The 18,079-nt window shown below is 41.9% G+C and overlaps 1 protein-coding gene across 2 annotated transcripts in view; it reads left to right on the forward strand.

The window, feature by feature from the left end:
- LOC111871698 (putative uncharacterized protein DDB_G0290521) overlaps nt 1–18,079 on the forward strand; it is a 270,586-nt gene that overhangs the window by 95,446 nt on the left and 157,061 nt on the right. For both annotated transcript variants that reach the window (XM_033754361.1, XM_023864965.2), the window contains exon 2: nt 3,027–3,321. In XM_033754361.1, coding sequence (XP_033610252.1) covers nt 3,219–3,321 — 103 coding nt within the window. In that variant the 5' untranslated portion in view covers nt 3,027–3,218. The remainder of the gene's footprint in view (nt 1–3,026; nt 3,322–18,079) is intronic.

Here is an 18,079-nt window from a genome sequence, read left to right on the forward strand (position 1 = left end):
TTGGTGGAATGAAGATTGGCAGGGGAAACCGAAGTACTCGGAGAAAACCTGTCCCAGCGCCACTTTGTCCACCACAAATCCCACTTGACCAGACCCGTGATCGAACCCGGGCCGCCGCGGGTGGATGTAATGGAATTTAATGAGTATGTAATTTAGAAATGACTAAGCGTACACGAATGATGAAGCCGTGATATTAAGTCCTTAGTTTTACAGTAGTGGCCTCCAGTTTTGGCGTGGTTCTAATTCACTTACGCAATTAACAAACAGCAGGGCTAAAACACTTGATTATATATATATGCGGGTTCAAGTCCCGATGGGGTCATTGGATTTTTTCAGTTGACCTAATCCTTCCAGTCGCACTATGGCCCTGGAGTCGCCTCAGCCTCTAACAGAAATTAGTACCAGGAATTAATTAAATTATTTTCCTGGGGAGTAAAGCGCGGCCGGCGCGTAAGGCTGACAACCTTACCACCATCTTTGAGCCGATTGTCTAGATAATGTGGGACACTCAACATCTCACAACCCTACGGGCCTTCACGGCATCTTACAGGGGTAGCTTTACTTTACTTACTTATATTCATGTTTGCAATTATTGGGACGTAAACATTTATCAGTTATGGAATTTGTAGATACTCATATTTGTGATTTATCCTCCTGCCTAGCTCAAGCGGTTCATTCGATATCGCTTCAGACCTAAAGCTAAGTGTAGATTTCGCGCTGCCGCCGTGCATTTTTGTATTCTGCAGAAGAATGTTTTTGTGAAGTTGCATATTTTTTTAAGGGAGCCGGGGTGGCGTAGTCGGTATAGCGACTGGCTACGGTCTGGATGACTGAGGGGTCGGAATTCGAGTCTCTTCATCAAATAGTTCAAACCGGCTCTGGGGTCCACCCAAACTCCTATCCAATGGGTATCGGGGGTTGTTTTCCCTGAGGTAAAGCGGCCGGGACGTGAAGCTGACCACTCACCTGCAGCTCGAGCTGAATTCAAGAAAATATGAATCTATACATGCACTCCCCCGTACGCCATCTTGGCGTAGCGCTTATTTCGTTGAGCACAGGACAACTTTACCTTAGTATTTACCTTCATATTTTTCAAAATATGTATTTCCATACAAATTTTCAAGGACTTGCAATTAGTGGCACTGATGTTGTTTCCCATCTCTAAGTTTCCTCGGCCACTCCACTATTATTTTAGATGTCGGGAAATTAAAGGGTACAATGGTGAGATATTCATGCCAGCTTCGTAACTCATATCTTAAAGGACGTTTAGTTAATTACATATTATGAACATTGTTATGTATGATGAGGTTCTTTTGAAAAAAACGCAGTAAAATGTAATTCTTGTTTCTTGTAAATTTGTGATTATATTGGATATATACTAACTGAAATTAAATTCACCCAACAAAGTTTGATGCAGACGTACAAAATCATATTTAATCGAAAAAGTAGTTTCGGAAATGTAGCTTGTGGACAGACACGACTCACTCTTTTTGCGTTCATGTTATGCACTTCGTGTGATGGGGCTATAAAATTACAAATTTAGATCGAGAAACAACACCTTCATTGATCGTACAGAAGTCCGAACACATTTTGCTAGCTTCTATAAGCGTATCGGCTTCCAAGGTATGCTTAAGTATCTGAGGGCTTCCTGTAAGTAATGTAGGAGATCATAATTCATTTTCGAAGGAACTCCGAGGTTGGTAACGGATAACGAGTCGAGAGGAATGTTGAAGAAGGTGAAGATTACCGTCTTATGAGATGTGCTTCGCGTTGTCTGTCTGTTTATTGACATTTCGTAGGAACGTGAGTGCAACTACAGGGTGGCCTTTACTCTTCTATCCTGAAGATAGAGGCACCATATTCCTTCGATACATCGATAAACCTCTACCAGACTACACAGCATCACACCCCGTAAAACAGTATTCATGGCCTTTGTCATGAGAACCTCAAGTTTCGCGTTGAGGGAAGTGTTCACTGCCTACTCTCTACTGCCTTGGCGGCATTAGTGAAGAGAACCTGTGATAAATAATAAAAGACTTTCGGTGAATTCTTGCAGTGTGGAATCGGACATTTGTTACGTAGGTCTCACAACGAAATCTTTAGCTGAGCTTTCGTTTTGTCATTTGGCTGTTGTCAAACTGAAAGTAATGGCGGTTTCCGTGTCTGTAACATATTTCTGTTGAAGCCTGGTAGTGCGGAGTTTCTGTGGTAATTATGTGTACCAAGATTTTAACAATCATTAACTTTCAACATCCCCCGAAGTCTCTCTCTGTGGATTCAATTCAGTATCACAGCAAACAGCAGAACATTCATAACACGAAGATCACCGGAGTCTGGAATGTGACGCCGTGTAATTTGATACATGGGTTACCTTCTGCTCTGAATATGGAGGCAGCAGCTTCTTCTCGAGACATTGGTACCAACTACCGACATCCATGGCGTCATATGTCTCCATCTTCAGGATAGAAGATTCTTCTGTCCTGGAGATGGAAGAAGCAAGTTGCTCCCTACATATCTGCCATTCTACATGACGTTACATCCAACCTTCAGAGTTACCATCTTGAAAATCTCATATCTCAGTGGGGAGACTTCTCTCGCTAAGTCCACAAATTCGTAAACCTTCGTCTTAAGAAAGCCAAGGTGTTTTGTTCCGCTCATCTGCCCTTAAGTTGGATCTGCAGCATCATCCGAAATGTTTGTTTCTATGTGCAAAAGTACACTGCTTCATGTCCATAGGACAGTAATCTTCATTCACTCCCGTGAACACCACAAATCTTCCGTAACGCTCGTCAAAAATCTATATTTATGATGATATTTGCATTATTTGAAGTAGTGACTAAGTTTTAACGATATTTCAATCAAGCTTTTCCTTCAGTGGGTTGACTTATTCTTAAGACACCACAGTAAAATATGTGGGATTTCTTTCCAGAAATATTAAAAACTGGAAGAAGTCCCACAATACCCTGGAGCGTTTTGCAACTTCTTCCATCGCCTTCTAAATGTATGTGTTTGTTATGTGTTCGCAGATCGAAGAATGGAACATTATGAGTTCGAACAGAGGTCCACTTGACCGAAGACCTGATATCACTTCTCTTCGTTGCTGTTGCTCCAGAAGTGGGAAACTGAAACTATGACAACTGCCGTTACATGCTCCAGTGTGTACTTCTCTCATTACCCGCCTTTGAATCGGGCGTAACGAAAGCTCCGAGAGTCCTAAAATGGCGGCCACATCGATGAGGATACCCAGTAAACACCAGACACCACTGAAGACTCTGAACCAAGGGAATAACTTCCTGCGATCGCATCGGACAGTGAACACAGGTAAATGTACGGTGCTGATATCAGGGTAGTTTTATTAACAAACTCAATAGAGACAAGTCCTCCTTGAGCAGCTGATAGTGTCGCAGAAATCTCCGTATTTTGTGGAACACGAAGGTCCATTTCTGTAAAAGAATTTTAAAATTCGCTTGGGGGGGGGTGGAGTCCAGCTGGGTCCACTCGTCACTTCGGCCGCTGATTGGCCTATTGTACCTGCCCCGGGTGATTATGATGATAGAGAATTTGGTGGAATGAAGATTGGCAGGGGAAACCGAAGTACTCGGAGATAATCCGGCTCAGTGCCTCTTTGTCCACCACATATCCCAATTGACCAGGCCCGGGATCGAACCCGGGCCGCCGCTGTGGGAAGCCAGAGACTAATCGCTTGAGCTATGGCGCGGCCTTTCATTACTGTATCGTGTTCATAAGAGCCAACCACTGATTCCTATTTCGAATCAAATTAATCCAGTCTATAACCTTCTTCCCTATTTTCACCCTACTTTCCTTAGTTTGAAAAAATGAAATCAGGCTTGTGAGATCACCGTACTCTCCATGTGTCTATGTGTCCCGCTATCGTTGCTAGGCTATGCGGTCCGTGTCGTATCAAAGTAAAGTAAGCAATTAGATGGGCCGCGCCATAGCTCAAGCGGTTAGTTGCTGGCTTCCCACCGCGGCGACCCGGGTTCGATCCCCGGGTCTGGTCAAGTGGGATTTGTGGTGAACAAAGTGGCGCTGGGGCAGGTTTTCTCCGAGTATTTCGGTTTCCCCTGCCAATCTTTATTCCACCAATTGCTCCACAATCACCCTCGCCTATCAGCTGGGGCTGGTACAATAGGCCAGAAGTGGCCGCAGTACAAGGGACTTAGTCCCACCCCACTAGCAATAAAAAAAGCCGAGTATATCTTCCCAGAACTTCCTTCTTAAAATCAATTCTAATATTATCTCACCATCCATGCATAGGACTTCCTTCAGGATTTCCTACTAATAGTTTACGTGTATACTTTTCTCTTCTCTACCGCGGGCGGCATGTCCATCAGTCTTCTAATTGACTTCAAACGTTGTAAAAGCATTTGGTAATGAATATACATTATGAAGATCCCCCCTGACTGTGCAGTTTTTTTCAACCTAGTGTTACTTCCTCCCTCTTAGATTCAAAACAACAGTTCTGTTTACCACTCATACAACCGCCAGTAAGACAAGAACAGATTAAATTCAAAGAATGCTTGTTACCATTCAGTTCAGAATCTCCTGCCTTCCGCCTTCTCTCTGTAAGCTTAAAAATTATATTGTGACGTGTATACATTGTGACTGAGAATCTTACTGCTTGTTCAACGGCGAACTGAAAGGATGTAGAATAGCGGTAACGTTGTATTGCCTGTAGTCCCGAAATGCGTAAATATATAAGACGCAATAACTCCAATCCAAATCCCATCTACAGTCACTAATATACGTGACAATATGTAAAACTGTGCTTCGACCTGTTGTTTTATAAGAATGTGAAATTTATTCTGTATCTATATGCGCATTCTATAAAACCGAGTTTAACGGCCGCGGAAACCCATTTCGCTGACCACGCGACACCGTCTATCCGCAAAAGTTGACACTAACTTGGCCGACAAGCGGCGGTTGCTCGGTCGATATAGTTCGCTTGTGGACTAAAGGCCACGGAGGGAAGAATCTGGGGAGGAGAAAAATTGCACAGTGAGAAGCTTCACGGTTTTTGCTCCTCATCAAACACTTTTAAGGCAATTAAACCATGAAATATGAGCTGCAGCACTTACCGCGATATGAGAAATGAAAAGCCGAAAAGGAGGAAACCGATTTATGTACTTAGCAAGGGATGGGAAGGCAGTGTTGTATTGAATCTTAAGAATTAGGATATGAGAGCATGGGATGGATTTAACTCTTGTGCTCTTGTGAACACCATAAGTAAACACTGATATACTGGGTTTTTGGACTTTATCCATCGTCCTGGTTTTTAAGATAACTAATAAAAACATGACGTTTCGGAAACTGGATCTGTTTCCGTCCTCAGGTGAAGGGAAACACCTATTCTGTTGGGTCCGTTAGAAAGACCAGTGATTGAGGCTAGCTCTTTCTAACGGACCCAACAGCATAAGTGTTTTCCTTCACCTGAGGACGGAAACAGATCCAGTTTCCGAAACGTCATGTTTTTATTAGTTATCTTAAAAACCAGGACGATGGATAAAGTCCAAAAACCCAATATATCAGTGTGTTATACACCATCGTCAGAATCCTATAGTAACTACCATAATTAAAATCTGAGTTCCATAATTTCTTGACCAGCTGAGCAACTATCTAGCTCTCAGGAACGACTCTGCTTCATGGAGCTAATTAGTTATTTACTACTGTCTGAGAAATATTTGATCTATATGACTTTTCCGAAGTTGGCTGTACTCCCACCTTGAAGTGAGTGCTTGTCGTTATATTCACATCTTTTGTTATTTGTATTTTCAATGTTGGGTGTTTGAGGTGAAGGTACTGTGGAGATTATTTGGGCCTAAGTAATAGGAGACTGCAGAAAACTGCATAATCATGAGAGTCAAAATTTCTGGACCAACGCCTCACCAAATATTATTGGGGTGACCAAGTCAATGGGAATGAGATGGGCTGGGCATGTAGCACGATACCAGAGAACAAAATACATACAATGTGTTGGTCAGAAATTTTGGAAGAAACAAAGCATTTGGAGGCCTAGACGTAGATGGGGGATACTGTTAAAATGAACGTTAAAGAAGTGTTTGGGAGAATGTGTAGTGCAGTAGTTTGACTGAGAATATGAACGAATGGCTGGCTGCCTCTCGTCAATACGACAGTGAACTTTCGGTTATCATGAAATGTTGGGAATTTCATGACTAGGTGACCTACAGTTAACATCTCAAGAAGGAATATACTCCATGGACATAGTGAGAGCTATGGGGATTACTGCCGTGAAGTTAGAATCAGAACCGACTTCCGAAAATCTCAAACGCAGGCCTTAGTTGACACCCATATTCTGACCCCCCCCCCGACGATTTCTTTATTAAGAAGGAACAGTGCAGATCGCTCGGCGCTCCTCTACGTGCATTACTCCTCGCAGCGCGCTGACATCAGCTGCATCGGTGTTGATCTTCCAGACCAAACATAAAATGGCAGCAGTAACAATCGATATTATAACAGACTTGTTCAACGGGTTGCCAGGCAACAGCTCTGTAAATACGGTCCAGCATGCAACAATATATGACGATGTTTTTTCTATGTCGTCTGCGCCGAGCAGCGGTGGACCAATGGGATTATGCAGCCCTTTTCCAAGCATCTGCTCAGTAAACACACTTCCGCCTAAGCAATAATGTCAGGAAAAAGAGAGACGGTGTTTTCCTTGGAGTCTGTACAGAGTGCTTATAAGAGAATTTAATGCAGTGACAGAATCACACCTCAGGCTATACGACCCATTGCGAAACTCCTCCTAAAGAGGGATGAACCAAGGGCACCAACTGCTATTCATGGTTCGTCAGGCCTTAAATTTCATCCATCCGAGAAAGCGAACGCAATTGCTGACTGTTTAGAGATTCAGTTCACACCACAGCATTTGAGTGATGAATACCATGAACGGCGGGTGGAGGCTGGAGTTCAAGCTCTACTCGAAGACGTAGACAACAGCCCCCCTCAGAGGATAAGACCATGTGACTTACAGAAATTAATAAATTCTTTGAAATTGAGAAAGGCTTCGGAATTGATGGCATTCCACGTGGATGCCTCAGAAACCTTCCAAGGCGACCTTTGAAACATCTGACCTATTTATTCAATCACTGCCTTAGGCTGTCCCATTTTCCAAGTCCTTGGAAGGAAGCAAAAGTCATAACCTTGCCGAAACCCGGTAAGGACCCAAAATTCCCTCAAAATTTAAGTCCGATTAGACTCCTGTCCAAAACAGGAAAACTATTCGAGAAAGTCATTCTGAAAATATTCCAGAAGCACACTGAAGAAAGAGGCCTGCTTAACGCATGGCAGTTTGGTTTCCGTGCACGTCACAGCACGACACTGCAATGTATGAGGTTAACAGACCACGTGGTACTAAATTTCAACAATAAAATGTCTACGGCTGCGGTGTTCTTGGACATCGAAAAAGCCTTTGATACTACTCGTACAAGGCACTCGGGCTTGCTATATAAATTGTCAAAACTGGAATTATCGACCAGCTTAATCAAGCTTATTGGATCATTTCTTTCACAACGAAAATTCAGTGTTTCAGTGAAAGGCGAAATATCTACGCCAAGGGAAATGCAAGCAGGGGTGCCACTAAGTTCGGTCCTGCCCCCTACTCTTTTCAATATGTAGATAAATGCTGCCCCCACAACACATGACGTTCAACTAGCCCTCTTTGCAGATGACACCTGTCTGTATGCGGCAGATCGCAAGGAGGGTTTTGTTGTTAGAAAACTCCAGCGCGGTCTCAGCTCAATAGAGACGTGGTGTGAGCGCTGGAATATCAAAATTAATGAAGATATGACTCAGGGGATCTACTTCTCTCGAAGTCGTCGTCCGCCTATGTCTCATCTTACACTGAATGGAAGGTATATTCCATTTGTAAATTGTGTAAAATATCTCAGTGTAATCTTTGATAGGAGGGTTACACGGAGATTGCGCATAGAAATGATCGCAGCCAAGGCCTTCAGAACATTCATTAGAGTGTATTCCCTATTCAAAAATGAGCGATTGAGCGCTAACATTAAACTAACCCTCCATAAAGCCCTTATTAGATCCGTAATGACTTATGCTAGTCCCGCCTGGGAGTTTGCGGCAGACACCCGTCTAATGAAATTGCAGCGCCTGCAAAACAAGGTTCTCCGCACCATTGGCAATTTTCCAAGGCACACACCGGTTCGCGATTTACACATGACTTTCAAAATTCCGTACGTATATGATTATATAACAAAATTATGCATGCAACAAGCGGAACTCATACAAAATCATGAAAACGAAAATGTCCTCAATACTGGACAAGGCGAAGCCCGACATAGAAAGTATAAGAGGCTTAAATTTGGCGGCGGTCAAACATAGGACCGTTCAAGTGAGGAGACTGCCGTTGTAGCGGAAGCTACTAGAAATAGGGCATAATCTGCTGTACTGAGCCTCGACTGACAGAGGCCCTTTATATGTTTAATACAATCATTATCATGCTTAACATGTAAAATGTAAATATCCTTTACGTTATGACAAATGACTTACTACTGTAGACAGTGACTCTGACAAAAGACAGACCCGTCCTTCGTGAGAGAGGGGCCCCACAATAACAAGACCTAAACTGTCAAACAGTAATAAATATCTGGCCCTGAGCCCCAAATTGTGCTCGACAGCAAGACTGACTGACTGACTGACTGACTGACTGACTGACTGGCCGTCAGTCACAATGTGACCTTGACTCTGACTTTGACTTAACTTTGACAGAATTAGCTGAAGGGCAGTTACGAGTCAGTCGTAAGCTGGAGGAGTGTGTCCAGAAGAATTTTTAGTTCCGAGGTTCCAGAGTGATTTAAGACGAAATAGCAAGAAGTGCTAGTTTCTGTGTTGATATCCGTTGCTAGGAGATGACTAGTGGAAACTAGGAATCCTAGTGCGTGTGCAACGGTGATCAGGAAGTGTACACGTCACCGATAGAGCTGTATTTAAGTGTGATTAAGAGAATTTGTAACCGAAGTGCCAATAAATACAATCATCCGATCTTGAACCCGTTATTTTCGTCACGCGTATCCCACTACACATGGCAGTATGTAATATGTTAGCCATTTTTATTGCTAAACCTAGTTGCTCCTTGTTGATAGAGTCTAAACACTACGCTAATTATGGATGGAAATAGAAACGGTTTATACCATAGCAGTAAAAATAAATTATTATTAAATTCACAGTACAATTGAAAAGAATTACGTAAAAGTTCAACAGCAGTTCTTGCAGATATTTGGAAGCTAGATGGATTAATGATTCCATCTGCGCGTATATCTGTCACGTTTTCCCCTAATCGTATTTACGTACGAATGTGACTTCTCTGAAACACTGGATCTTATCGCTTGTGTTTCCTACATCTGACACGCTTGTCGCCACAAGTCCTCGGATATGCAGAGGCAATGCAATGTTCTTAATTTTTAGAACAAACCAATGTTACTGAAGTCTGCGAAAAAGAGACGGTACAAACTGTCCAGAATTTCTCCCACAGTCTGTAGTTCTATCATTTTCGCAATGATTCACTTTAACCGGAAATTGAAGAGAAAGTTATCACATCCTTTTAATCCTCAAGACCACGAATATTAAGGGATATTTAAAAATTAATTCATATCTCTGTCTTTCTCACAAACACGCACGCACACATACACTGCGTCTCCATTTACGGCGAGTGACTGGTTGGTTAATATTATATGTAAAACAATCGCTTTTTATTTCTGAATCAGAGACTGAATTTCTAAATACATTCTATGGGTAAAATGCAGAAGTTTTATTACTGTTAAAACAGTCGGCACACATAGTTATAATGTGCTGTAGAGGACCAATTTGATTGCCAGACATTCTGGCATTTCCTTTGGTCCCCGAAACTGTGACTCAAGTCGTGACATAGAGATAAAGCAGATCCCCCTTCTTCGGGCTGTAATACTGTGAGAAGCCTTTAAAGAGAGACTGAAGCCTTCAATTGCCTTTCGCGCCGACATCCGCAAGGGCAATGTGCACGTAGCTGACATTCGACAGGAAGATCTCACCAACGTCGTTTTTCACAGAGTACTTTGTGATGCGATGCAACCCTCCACAAGGGAAATATGGTAACCTATTTACGAAAGTGATGAGATTCAGAAGTTTGGAAATCAGCGATGTAATGTACAGACAGAAATGTCGCCACTAATAATACGTATATTTAAAAAAACGGAATAACAGATCTGTCAGTGCAATGACTACCAGAAAACTGAAGACGGGAATATAGACATTTCCCGAAACGTCGTGTAAGCCATATGTACTTCAGATAATGGACAGTCACGAATTTATGGTAATAATAACATAATGGGTCGTTAATCTTGAAAGTTTATTTTTTATCCATTTATATTTTTCACTTATATTTATTCTTTAGGAGATAGTGTGGAAGAAAGACCGAAGAATTGTTAGGGGACCACTGGTCATATTTCGAGTATTTTAAACTTTTCTACATACGTCGCCTTGTTTCATTTATGTACTAAGTTTGAGATCAGAATTTTGTCTGCAAGCCCATAAAACGCGATATATAGATGAACACATACTTTTGATTTTTGCATATGCTTTGTCAGGATATGGTAGAGAGTTTCTTGCCGTTTACAGAATTATGTCCTTGCAAGGCGGAATTACTGCAGTTCTGCAAATATTTGATCCTTACTTCCTGTAACGCCACCAACTCACTGGCCTGTCATATTCAGGTTGATGGTTCAAACAAGGGTTGCGAGGAGGGGAAAGGATTCCTTCGGGGTCCTAAAGATGAGGAATTAAATGAAATGAAATTTCCTGACAGAACTACAATTGTATGTAATAAACCAAGTTTTAAACTCTGATGCTAGAATAGAATAAGCATAAAATTACATTTTTAACCTGTTAGAAAATCAAGGATTAATAGCCTTATCAGTTCGAGTTTCATGTTTTCACTAACCCTAGCCCCAGGTCTCAGCTTGGCATTATTTTTGTGTCTGATATGAAACTGCAAGAATCTGGACACAAGGCCAAGAAAAAAGACAAATATTTAACAGTTACACTGCAGAGCCGAGAAGAGGGTACTTTCGAATTATGTGTAACATGATCTTACGTACACGCTTTTATTTTGTTTCTGGATTGTTTAACGATGCTGTCAGTAGCTCACACTACAGAGTGGACCAAATTTAGTTATCAGCATAGTAAAGTGTACACTAAAATACTTTAGAAATTTCTTCATGACGTATTGAATTTACAAAAATTGCTCGAAATGAGACCCTTTACGTTCGGTGCACAACTCACAACTCTGTGATGAGCTTCTGCAAATTGACTCCCTTAATACGAAAGAATGAGTTAGGTGAGCTAACTTTGGGCCAGTCTGTATATAGCGTCGAATGTTAGGATGATCATTGAACAATGAATTGCAAAGGATTTGGAAGGAAACGATCAGCCGCCGTGGCCTAATTTTAGTTACTCTTATGGAATTTGTCTGATGAGAATGAGGAGAGCCACGAGTCCTCAGTGATAGTATTTTCAGCATCATAAAAACTGGTTTCCATTGCTTGCATTTTATGACAATAATTCAGACATTTATTCTAGTTAGACCTTCTTCTTCTTCATTACCGTCTTTATCTGTGCTCATGTCTTTGTGTCTTCTCCACCAATAGACACTGTGGTTCGTTCCACGTTAAAATTAACAATTCTCAGGTAGTTAAAAATTTTGGACACCTCTTACGGCTCCTTGTCGACCCCAATTTATTGAACAACGATGTTCTACCTGCGTAGGTTTCATGTCATATAATGGCAGGATCATTGCGACTCATGAACAATAAAGAATGTGGAAGGTTAGGTGGTCATTTCCAGAATTTGTAGAGAACCGAGGAAGTCCAAGATCACCTTCCTTGAATTGGCTTTCAGGCCTCCACAAAGTGTCTACCATCACGAAAAAAATATGAGGCAGCACCAAAGGACAAATACAAATATTTCCTGGAACGAGATACGAATTCGCAACTCCAAAGCGCAAGCAGCGTTAAGATCATCACGTGAATTCATTTTCTTGGAACCTACATAGCGTTCTTATCGTAATTCGTGGAAATGAAGATTATGTGCTTAAAGAAGCCTCAGACCCTTGATATTACAATCAAACATAGACCTGCGATGAAGACGAGAAGGAAATTCGAGCAGTTCTGTTGTCACAGCAGTAAATTTGACCCTTGTTCAGACTCGCGCACTTTCTTTGTGTAATTTGGAGTGATCTCAGCCTAGAGACGTGACGTGATGTGATTTCGCGAGAGAATTTCGCCGACTCGTAGACACAGACTTTGTGAGGGTAACTTTACACTTCCGATATTTCGTCTTTTAGGTTTTGGGCCCAAGAAACATATACCGACTGAACAAAAATTAATTTTGGCACAGAGCTTCACTCTTACAGCTTTCATTCTGCTGTCCTTAATTCATTAACGTTAGGTTCATTATTTACCAGAGTTTCATTAAACTTTTGACAATGGTCGTGCAACAATCGCTGTGCTTACCTGTACTCAGCAATAAACAAAGTATCATAGCATCCATATAAAGGCCACTGGAATTTTCAATGGTCGTGTTAAAAATATTAATTTTGAATCTTAATCTATAAAAAGGGCCTGGTTCGAATTCCAAGTACTGATTTCTAGTTTAAAGGAAAAAGATCGCTTCGAATACCTAGGTGTACATGGGAAGATAATATTAAAATTTATCTAAAATAAATAAGATACCAGTATATGGATGAGTCATCTGTCTCAGGATATGAACTAATGATGCGCCCCTGTGAACCTGGGAATGAATCGTAGGTTTGCATAAAACCGTAAATTTAAAAATAAAAAAAAAATTGATATTTTTGTATAAACACATTATCCTCTACTGAAAAAGACGAGGAAATAATAAAGGTCAATCTGGAAACTGAAAATATAGGCATGAACTAGGACGTCTCCTGCCGCTGTCGCTGTTTGACTGAAGCTGAGTATGTCTCTGCTTGAACCGAGAAGCGGTCAAGATCAATTATTTCTACTCACCACTTGCCTAGCCTTCTCTTCGTTACAGGATAATAAGAGGTCAGCATGGATTTCTCCGAGCCGGTAGATGCAATGATAACCTGTTTGCCATCGGCGCGTGAGGTACATCAGTCTGATTCTAAGAGCATTGAAGATTTGTTCCCTTCAGTCTGGAACAGTGCCCTAAGGGCTGAAGATCGCTTCTTGTATCGTACCTCCAGACTCTGCTTCATTGTTTGTAGCCTTACATTCCACACTGTCACGTCAGTGGTTCAGACGCCGTGATAAAGTTACCAAATAAAATATTCATGTTTTGTATTTAATAAAGTAAGAAAATTCTCTATTTCAGCATCCTGTTGCAAATCCGTCAATAATGCAACAATTGTTTATTCACCATTTAACACTTAACACAACATGTTTCGGCCATAGATAGCCATCTTCAGGCGTCTTAATGCATCCAACCTGTTACACTGTACCGATGTGCTCGGTTTAGCGTAACAGTGAACATGTTGTGTTAAGTGTTAAATGGTGAATAAACAATTGTTGCATTGTTGACGGACTGTGGATACATAGACGTTTAATTAAAGTAAGAAAAAGCCAGATTACCAGAATAAACAGTCGCCATGTTTCTGAATATGGCAGAATGAAGGAACAGGCAGCACCGAGCCTTTCATAACTGCTCTCTCATTCCAAACACGCACACTTCGGTCGAATTGTTGGCACTCCTGCTTCTTGTTTGTTTCGGAAACCGGCTGCCACGACCGTCCATGGGCTCTCGAGGCAAATGCTGGGATTGTTGTTTAAAATATGCCACGACCTGTTCTAAATCCTTTCCAATTCATAATTCATAAATCATTCTATCATTACACAGCAAAACATCGGGCCCACGTGAAATTTGGCAGAAGATCGGATGTTTTGAGGACAACAGTGCAGAAAATTGTTCTAGCCCATACCAATAGACTACTGAGTCACACAATCGCGCTTCTTCCGAATCTGAACATTATGGTCTAACAAACTCCGTGGTTTTAGTGCGCAAGCAAACTATACCGACCGAGCGATCGCCGCTTGTCGGCGAAGTTAGCGGATAGAGGGTGTCGCGTGGTTAGCGCAGCGGATCCCCACGGCCGTTAATTTCGGTTTCCTAGACCGGAGCCGCTATTTCCTTGAAATAACTCCTCAGTTATCCGCACGAGGCTGAGTGAAACCCGTTCCAGACCCACAGCTTCTCAGAAAATCGGGTGGCGCAGGGAATCGAACTCGGACCTCTGGATCTGTAGCCAGGAACTCTGACCACTAGACCACAGAGGTGGACAAACATTAGGGTGTACGATTTAAATTTACAATGCTTTGGTTAGAGGAATTGTAATACGACCTTCCTACATTTATACCATTGTAAATTGCGCACCTCGTGGTGTGATCCTGCGTTACAACCAAATTTAATCTGAGCCGCCATGGTTCCCAAGTAAGAAGCCATGTTGTACTGGCAGTGAAAGTGACTGTACATGGGACATGAGCGATACGGCATGTTTGATACTTCTGCATCTCATAATGAGTGTACTTCGATTTGTCGGGTTATGCCATTATCTGTGGCGTTGTGAAAGTTCTGTTAAATAAACATCGATCAATCATCTATTAGACGAATCACAGCCCACTGTTTGGGAACCATTGCGGAAGACGTTACCCGCTATGAGCGGTACAAAACAACTTCTTCGTTTGAAACAGCTAACAGCGGAGTCAGGGATGTTACTTTCGGACTACGTTCTTATCTTCCTACGCTCTTCCCCTGGGGGCCTGCTGACATGGCGTTCTGAACTGCAGGGAGGTAAGAAGGGTTCACGGTTCGCGAATGTGGCGCCAAAACGACGGTCCTGGGAATAATAATCAATAATTCTGGCAGATACTGACTCTGACGAACTCTGGCGCCACTGTCGACCTGTAAGTTGACAGCATAATGCCAACAGTTCAGTGTATCATGTCGCATAGAGCACGGAAGTTGAACCAAGGCTGCAAACTTTGTGGTCTAGCTCAGAACAGAACCATCCAACCCGTTAGGAACAAGAAAGAGGCTCTGTACTGTTGAAGGATTGAGTTTATTCTTGTATAGTGAATATTCTTGCTTCGTAATTAGTGGCGTTGCTATCTCTGTGGTATTAGCCTCAGCAGGACGTTCCTTCAGCCGGGATAGCGCAGTCGGTGTAGCAACTGGCTACGGGTTAGGCGGCAGAGGGATAGGAGTTCCAGTCCCTGTAGGAGCAAGACTTTTTTTTCCCTTCCACGTCGTTTATACNCCCCCCCCCCCAGCTTCATATGAAATGGGTACTGCAGGCTCTTTCCCTAAAGGTAAAGCGGCCGGGGTGTGAAGCTGACTACTCATGTCCAACTCGTGCCGATGTCAAAAATACGTGGATGTATACATCTACTCCCCCATACGTTTTCATGGCGTAATACTTAGTTAAGCACAGGGACAAATTTACCTTACAGCGTTCCTTCATGTTAAATGATACAAGATACGATAAGTTGCTGAAGTCCTAATTATTCTGACATTCTTGAGGTTCCCATTTCGAATGTCGGTTGAGGCACGAACTGTACTGCCTGAGGTTCACGTTTTGTTTTCCTTACGCCATTCAGGCGAATGCCATGATAGTACGATCAAGCACGTCACAACGACTTCTTCAACAGTCCTTATAATATTATATTTAAGCATCCTGTTACACTCACACAATATATATGAGACAAACTCCGTCTTAAGTGCAACAATTTTATTGTAGTTCTTTCTTCTTCCCTTCCTCCACACTACATGTTTCGGCCCTAAATGGCCATCATCAGGTGTGTATTCTTACGTAGCTGCTACACTGCCCGTAGTTTAAAATTTAAAATCACCAGTCTTTCCAATTGTATGTATGTATAAAATCTTTGTTAACCTACACGCGTCAATTTGATTTCTAAAATTGGCACTTTTTTAAAACTTCAATTCAAATTAAAATGTCTATAAATTTTCTGTTCTTTTTCTTTTTCCAAATTTTAAGAAAGACTGGTGATTTAAAATTTTAAACTACCGGCAGTGTAGCAGCTATGTAAGAATACACACCTGATGATGGCCATTTAGGGCCGAAACATGTAGTGTGGAGGAAGGGAAGAAGAAAGAACTACAATAAAATTGTTGCACTTAAGACGGAGTTTGTCTCATATATAGTCCTTATAAGTTCAGTGACCATCTGCAGCCACATGCTCACGCTGGTTCCTCGCTCGCGGATTTTTCTACCCTGAATATGGAAGCGATACGTTCCTCCAAAACGTCGGTTTACACAAGATCTACACGGCGCCACATCCCAGAGACGGCATTCTTCAATGTAAATGATTATTTCTCTGACCGTGGCCCCACATGGATTATAACTATCCATTTGAATTACTTAACCCTTTCATTGCTACTTAATGAAACATGTGGCACATGGCTATCTGTTAGTATTTACTCTTTTTAGTAGTTAGGCATCGTGCAATATAGGCTCAGTCGTCCATTACTCCTAATCAGGTCTCTGTTTTGTTTTACTTTTGAAGCTGAATTGTTGTATCCAAGAGGCTAATAGCTTGCATTTAACCCCATAAATTACAATGGTTACTGTGCCTAGGCCAACCATCCTCTTTGATTTCCAAGAACTCTGCATTTTCCCAGCGCGGTATGTTTATGTGTGTCGTATGAGTTTCAGAATAAACAGCAATTATTTCCCTATACAACATTCACCGGTTGGTCATTGTAATAGAGAGGCAACCTGTATCAATGAGATAGGAAGCAATTTTTAGCCTACTTTCTTTATTTTGAAAAGAAAAAAGGAGACTTATGGGATCACGTTGCTGTCTGTGTGTTCTCCCCTATCGTTGCTTGCCAACATATTCCCGCTGCAACGAATAGAGACGTATGAACAGAATTGTTTTTGCCGCCCGTGTCGTAGCAAATACTCAGTATGCAGTGAAAGGAAAGTAAGCGATTAGTTCGTGCAAGAACTCGTTAAAACACTGTTTACATGAATTTTAGGCTACAAAGTTTTAATTTATTTTACATGGTAATACAGTCTCGTCCATATGTTTCGATGCGCCGTAAGTTTCCTTTCGCTGACAATGAAATGGTTGAATATGTGCTGCGACATCTGCGTAAGGTGTAGAGGGAGGATTTTTTACTTTGTTAATAGATCCCACGGCTCTGCGCTTGACGGCGACAGGTACACCGCCGGCTGCGAGGCGCACACGAATTTTTCCGCTGAATCAGCATATCTGGCGGCCGATAACTTTCGGAATGAAGTAGTTACACAGGAAGTGTTGAAAATGCTGACACGCTACACGTATTCATCTTTCGCAATTAATTGTTCTGTCAAAAAACACAGGCACAACGATCCTTCTTGCACTTACAGTACACCAGACACCAAATGGAGCGAGACTTCGTGGCTCAGATGTGGATTCTGTGAACTCCAGTAACGATTATTTTGCGTATTTATGTATCCGTGCAAGTGAAACCACGCTTCATCGGAGAAGAATGCAAATTGCGGATCGAGCTCATCTTCGTCGATGGACTGTAGAAACCAACTGCAAACATGAACCCTGCTAGCTGGGTAGCGCGGCAGCAAGGGCTGGATTATTGTTGTATTATAAGGCCTAAACTTCAGCAATTGTGCTGACTTTCTTGCAGTACAGTTTGACACTCTTTCAGTAATTTTCTAGGTGTGAAAATGTTGTTAGGAGATTTCGATGCCAAACTAGGGAGGGAAGACATTTTCAAACCTACAATTGAGAATGAAAGTTTGCATGAAATTAGTAAAGACAATGGCGTTAGAGTAGTAAACTTTGCCACATCAAAAAATCTTACTGTCAAAAGTACAGTGTTCCGGCATCGTAACATCCATGAATTTACTTGGACATCTCCTGATGGGAAGATACACAATCAAATCGACCATATTTTGATAGATAAGAGAGGGCATTCAGGTATACTTGATGTTCGATCATTCAGGGCAGCAGATTGTGATACTGACCACTACCTGGTGGTGGCAAAGGTT

The sequence above is a fragment of the Cryptotermes secundus genome, unplaced genomic scaffold (genome assembly GCF_002891405.2).
Source record: "Cryptotermes secundus unplaced genomic scaffold, Csec_1.0 scaffold299, whole genome shotgun sequence".
Taxonomy (NCBI): domain Eukaryota; kingdom Metazoa; phylum Arthropoda; class Insecta; order Blattodea; family Kalotermitidae; genus Cryptotermes; species Cryptotermes secundus.